We start from the raw sequence: 5,521 nt of genomic DNA on the forward strand, positions 1-5,521 counted from the left end.
TATCAAAGTCAAATTCATTTCAACATTTGTACAATCTCCCCTTATCATAACAAAATGAAAACTTCTTTCAATATTCTAAGCTACGCTGCAGACTTCGTATAAATTTAACCCAAACAATTATACTTTCTACACCTACAATTCCAATGTTCAGATGATGGTTATAAAGCAGGAAAAGAAATGACCAACAAATACTAAGTTCTACTGAAGGAAATACAAAATATTCTTCCTTACTGGGCTAACGATGCCAGAAAATTTTATTCGAACATTTTTGATTTTCCAAATACTGTATTTTAAGCAATAAGAAACAATAATGAATAAATTATTTATAAGTAATTTAAATAAATTTATTTAACTAAACATTTAATAGATAAATCTAATAAATTTAAATTAATATATAAAACATAAATGCATAAATTTGTTTATAATTAATATTTTACACTAAGTTGGAAAACTTTTCAACATAGTAATCAAAAGAAAAGAATTTTCTGATTATTCAGACTTCAAAATTCTCAAAATCTCTCACAATCAAGTATTTTGTATTTTCTAGTTTTACCACAACAAAAGGATAATGATTTGGATTAAGTAATTTTATTTTTTCTCTTATATTCTATGTAATGGTAATTAATTTTTGTTTACAAGGCTAATAATGCAACTAATGTTTACCTGAGCTTCTCGAAGTTTTGCCGTGGTGCTTTGCTGAAGAGCCTGTTGTTCTTGATGCTGTTGCTTTGTTTTATCTAATTGATGCTGCAATTCTGTAGAATTTGTAACTTTTTCCTTCAACTTAAAAAAACGCAGATTGTCAGTTGAGAACTTAAAGGCATAATGCTATCATTCATAAGTATCTGGCATTACTTCAATTCTCAAGTCTGAACAGAACAATAAATTCAGGTAATATATAAGATAAACTTTAACAGCAGCACCTTAGCTGGGCGCAGTGGCTCACACCTGTAATCCCAGCACTTTGGGAGGACAAGGCAAGTGGATCACAAGGTCAGGAGTTCAAAACCAGCCTGGCCAATATGGTTAAACCCTATCTCTACTAAAAAAAAAAAAAAACTACAAAAATTAGCCGGGTGTGGTGGCAGGCACCTGTAGTCCCAGCTACTTGGGAGGCTGAGGCAGGAGAATCACTTGAACCCGAGAGGCGGAGGTCACAGTGAGCCGAGATTGCACCACTGCACTCCAGCCTGGGCGACAGAAAGAGACTGTTTAAAAAAAAAAAAAAAAAGCAGTACCTCATTACTTATAGAATCTTAATCTCATGCTAAAGAAACTATTTTATATAAATAGGCTTATCCTAAAAGAACTTTCTCCAGGCTGGTAATATTAACTTTTTTGTAAACTAGTATGATCAAGGAATTACATATAAATTATTTGTAACAATAGTTTAAACCACATATCAGTATTTCTTTTATTTTTTTTCTTAATAGTCATAATTATCACTTACTGGAAAAGAATACGATCATTTACCACATCTAAGATTTTAGGTCTAGAAGAAAATCTATTGCTGAAGCTGCAGATTTTATTGTAGAATATGTGTTTAATTCCGGCCAGGCATGGTGGCTCACACCCGTAATCCCAGCACTTTGGGAGGCTGAGGCAGGCAAATCACTTGAGGTCAGGAGTTCAAGACCAGCCTGGCCAACATGGTAAAACTCCATCTCTACCAAAAAATACAAATACTAGCTGGGCGTAGTGGCGCACATTTGTAGTCCCTACTGGGGAGACTGAGGCGGGATAACTGCTTGAACCCAAGAGGCGGACGTCGCAGTGAGCCGAGATCATGCCACTACACTCCAGCCAGGGTGACAGAATGAGACCCTGTCTCAAAAACAAATAAAAGGGCCGGGCACGGTGGCTCAAGCCTGTAATCCCAGCACTTTGGGAGGCCGAGACGGGCGGATCACGAGGTCAGGAGATCAAGACCATCCTGGCTAACACGGTGAAACCCCGTCTCTACTAAAAAATACAAAAAAACTAGCCGGGCGAGGTGGCGGGCGCCTGTAGTCCCAGCTACTTGGGAGGCTGAGGCAGGAGAATGGCGTGAACCCGGGAGGCGGAGCTTGCAGTGCTGAGATCCGGCCACTGCACTCCAGCCTGGGCAACAGAGCAAGACTCCGTCTCAAAAAAAAAAAAAAAAAAAAAACAAATAAAATTAAATTAAAATTAAAACTTAAAACTAAAAAAAAGTGTTTAATTGCAACAAAGATGTAATTTAATAACTTTTACTTTATATTACAGGCATCATTTATAGCAACCGCAAGTCTAATGAGGGACAGCATTCAAATATATGCTTAATTTTTAAAAGCAAAAATCCTTAAGTAGAAACTCAAAGTTTATATATACCAACTACATGTCATTAATGATCTTTACCAACAATTCATAGTTTACTGTTTCATTAGGAAGTAGTCCTTCCTGAGTAGGAAGGCTCTAGCAGCCTGATGGGTTCACCCCCAGAATTTTTCCTGCCTAAAGCTGAAAGAGTTAAGTTTTCTTCGTGCATTTTTGTTGAGAACTTTAGGGAATACAATTACAACAAAATGACTTAATGTAGTTAATAAGCAGGATGTTGCTACTGGAGAATAATAAATTTGCACTTTACTTAAAGTCCAATTAAAGCTCTGACAATTAACAGACTGATGAATCATAATCATGTTAAAGATACCTCAAGCCTATCAATAAATGCTAGCTTACCTGCTCTTCTAACCGAGAAAGTTTGAGTTGTAAATCAGCCACTTGTTGTTCTTTATCCATCAACTTTTCACTTGAAAGCTGTCTCTGTTCCTTCAGCCTACCATGAGCTTCCCCTAGTTGGCGCTCTGTCTCCAGAAGTTTGCTATGTAACTTTAAAAAAAGAAAAAAAAGTATGTACATATGTATAAACACACACACACGACCACCTACTTTCCAAACAATGTTTTACCTTTCACCAAAATAAGTACAATATCTTAATTTTCATGATACTTTGGGGAAACCTAAGATTTTATATAGTGATTTTAACTGCAACTGAATTTTAATCATATATTATAATGAATCACATAAAATTATGGTTAAACATCACAATTTTTGTTTTTGTGTTATGTTACTGCTCTCTTAAAACAAATGCAGGCTCTTGTTTGGATATAAGTGTTGGAATTTTCAGAAACTTAAAAGAATAAAATACAACTTAAAAATTAAGACACTTAGTACACATTCAGATCTATTCTACAGTATTGTTTAAAATTCCACAGTGATTCTTGTTGGTTTTCCATAGCCAAGAACTACTACAGTTAACGTTTTATATTTGGGTATTGGATACTGCCCAGTGCATTCCCAAGTCCTCATATTGGCATATAATTTCGAAATACAATAGAAGAAATGATCATATATATAGTGACCCTCATTCATTAACTTTACAAATGCCACCCAATTAAAACTAAGGCAGTTAAGAACCATCACGAGTAGTCCACCCCTGTTATACATACTCTATCCTAACAGCAAATCAGTGTCCCTTCCTGCCTCTTACAACACTTTCCTGCCACTAGTTTGCTCTCACTAATCCCTCTGGCTGGAAGACACATCTGCTTTCAAACTGCCACCTGTCAAAACCTATCTGATATTCCCAATTCCAAGTACCACCTTTCCCTAATACAAAGATTTCCTGATCACATAATTGGATAAAAAATTACAACAGCTGAAGTACTACACGGTGGAACAGAAGAAAGAAACTCTTCCAATTTCCTATAATATATGGAATCCTTTTATTATAATTCTCATAATCTTTAGTATGATCTATAGTACTTGCCTTATCCTCTTCATAAGATTTATACAATTATTAAAAGTAGGTACTGTTTCTTATTCATTTCTGTATCCCCTAGTAAATGAGGCATGTGTCTTTTAGAAAGCATAAATGCGGCCAGGCACAGTGACTTATGCCTGTAATCCCAGCTACTCAGGATGCTGAGGCAGGAGAATTGCTTGAATCCAGGAAGCGGAGGTTGCAGTGAGCTGAAATCTTGCCACTGCACTCCAGCAGAGACAAAGTGAGATTCCATCTCAAAAAAGAAAAAGAAAAAGGAAAAAAGAAAGCATAAATGCTAAATTTGTTTATCTGAACTAAAACTCAAATATATAAGTTAGTTTAAGTTATTCATTGACATCCCCATGGCTCAGTTTCCTTCCATTATGAATGCTTACATTTATTCATTCATTCACTCACTAAAACATAGGCAGATTAACAATCAAAATGCTGACTGGACACGGTGGCTCACACCTGTAATCCTAGCACTTTGGGAGGCTGAGGAGGGTGGATTGCCTGAGCTCAGGAGTTCGAGACCAGCCTGGGCAACATGGTGAAACCCCGTATCTACTAAAACACAAAAAATCAGTTGGGTGTGGTAGTATATGCCTGAAGTCCCAGCTACTCAGGAGGCTGAGGCACGAGAACTGCTTCGACCCAGAAGATGGAGGCTGTAATGAGCCGAGATCATGCCACTGCACTCCAGCTTGTCTTAAAAAAAAAACAAACAAAACAACAACAACAAAAAAAGCAAAATGCCAGGTAGTAAAAATAAAAAATGAATAAGACATGGTCTTTGCACCCAAAGAGTTCAGAGTCTAGTAAAGAAAGACACAAATTATGATAATAAACTATATTACGGTATAAGTTAAATATTAAAGATACGTACATGCTTAAGCTATCTTGGGTGTGGGGAAGCAGTGGCATGTTTAGAAAGGATTTCTAGGGAGAGTGTTGGGAGAGGGGCGAGTGAGGGTTGAAAAATTACCTGTTGGGTACAATGGTTACTATATGGGCAATGGGTACACTAACAGTCCAGACTTCACCATTACACAATATATACATGCAAGAAACCTGCACTTGTACCCCCTAAATGTATTTCTTAAATTTTTTCAAATCTTTAACTTTTATTTTAGGTTCAGGGGTACATGTACAGGTTTGTTATATAGGTAAATTACATGTCACAGGGGTTTGGTGTACAGGTTATTTCATTACCTAGGTGATAAACATAGTACCCAATAGGTAGTTTTTCGATCCTCACCCTCCTCCCACCTTCCACCCTCAAGCAGGCCTGGCCATCTGTTGTTCCCTTCTTTGCGTCCATATGTACTTAATATTTAGCTCCCACTTTTAAGTGAGAACATGTGGTATTTGATTTTCTCTTCCTATATTAGTTCACTTAGGACAATGGCCTCCAACTCCATCCACGTTGCTATAAGGAACATGATCTTGTTCTTTAAAAAAAAATTATAGGCCGGGCGCGGTGGCTCAAGCCTGTAATCCCAGCACTTTGGGAGGCCGAGACGGGCAGATCACGAGGTCAGGAGATAGAGACCATCCTGGCTAACACGGTGAAACCCCGTCTCTACTAAAAAAGACAAAAAATTATCCGGGCGAGGTGGCAGGCGCCTGGAGTCCCAGCTACTCGGGAGGCTGAGGCAGGAGAATGGCGTGAACCCGGGAGGCGGAGCTTGCAGTGAGCTGAGATCTGGCCACAGCACCCCAGCCTGGGCGACAAAA

General features: G+C 37.7%; 1 protein-coding gene across 1 annotated transcript in view; it reads right to left on the reverse strand.

The window, feature by feature from the left end:
* The window catches only part of EEA1 (early endosome antigen 1), a 165,493-nt gene that overhangs the window by 52,871 nt on the left and 107,101 nt on the right, over window positions 1–5,521 (reverse strand). Inside the window, 2 exon segments of the mRNA XM_017868342.1 lie at window positions 664–783; window positions 2,698–2,847. Of these exon segments, the coding sequence (XP_017723831.1) occupies window positions 664–783; window positions 2,698–2,847 (270 nt within the window).

The sequence above is a fragment of the Rhinopithecus bieti genome, unplaced genomic scaffold, assembly GCF_001698545.2.
Source record: "Rhinopithecus bieti isolate Rb0 unplaced genomic scaffold, ASM169854v2 scaffold_2453, whole genome shotgun sequence".
Lineage (NCBI taxonomy): Eukaryota > Metazoa > Chordata > Mammalia > Primates > Cercopithecidae > Rhinopithecus > Rhinopithecus bieti.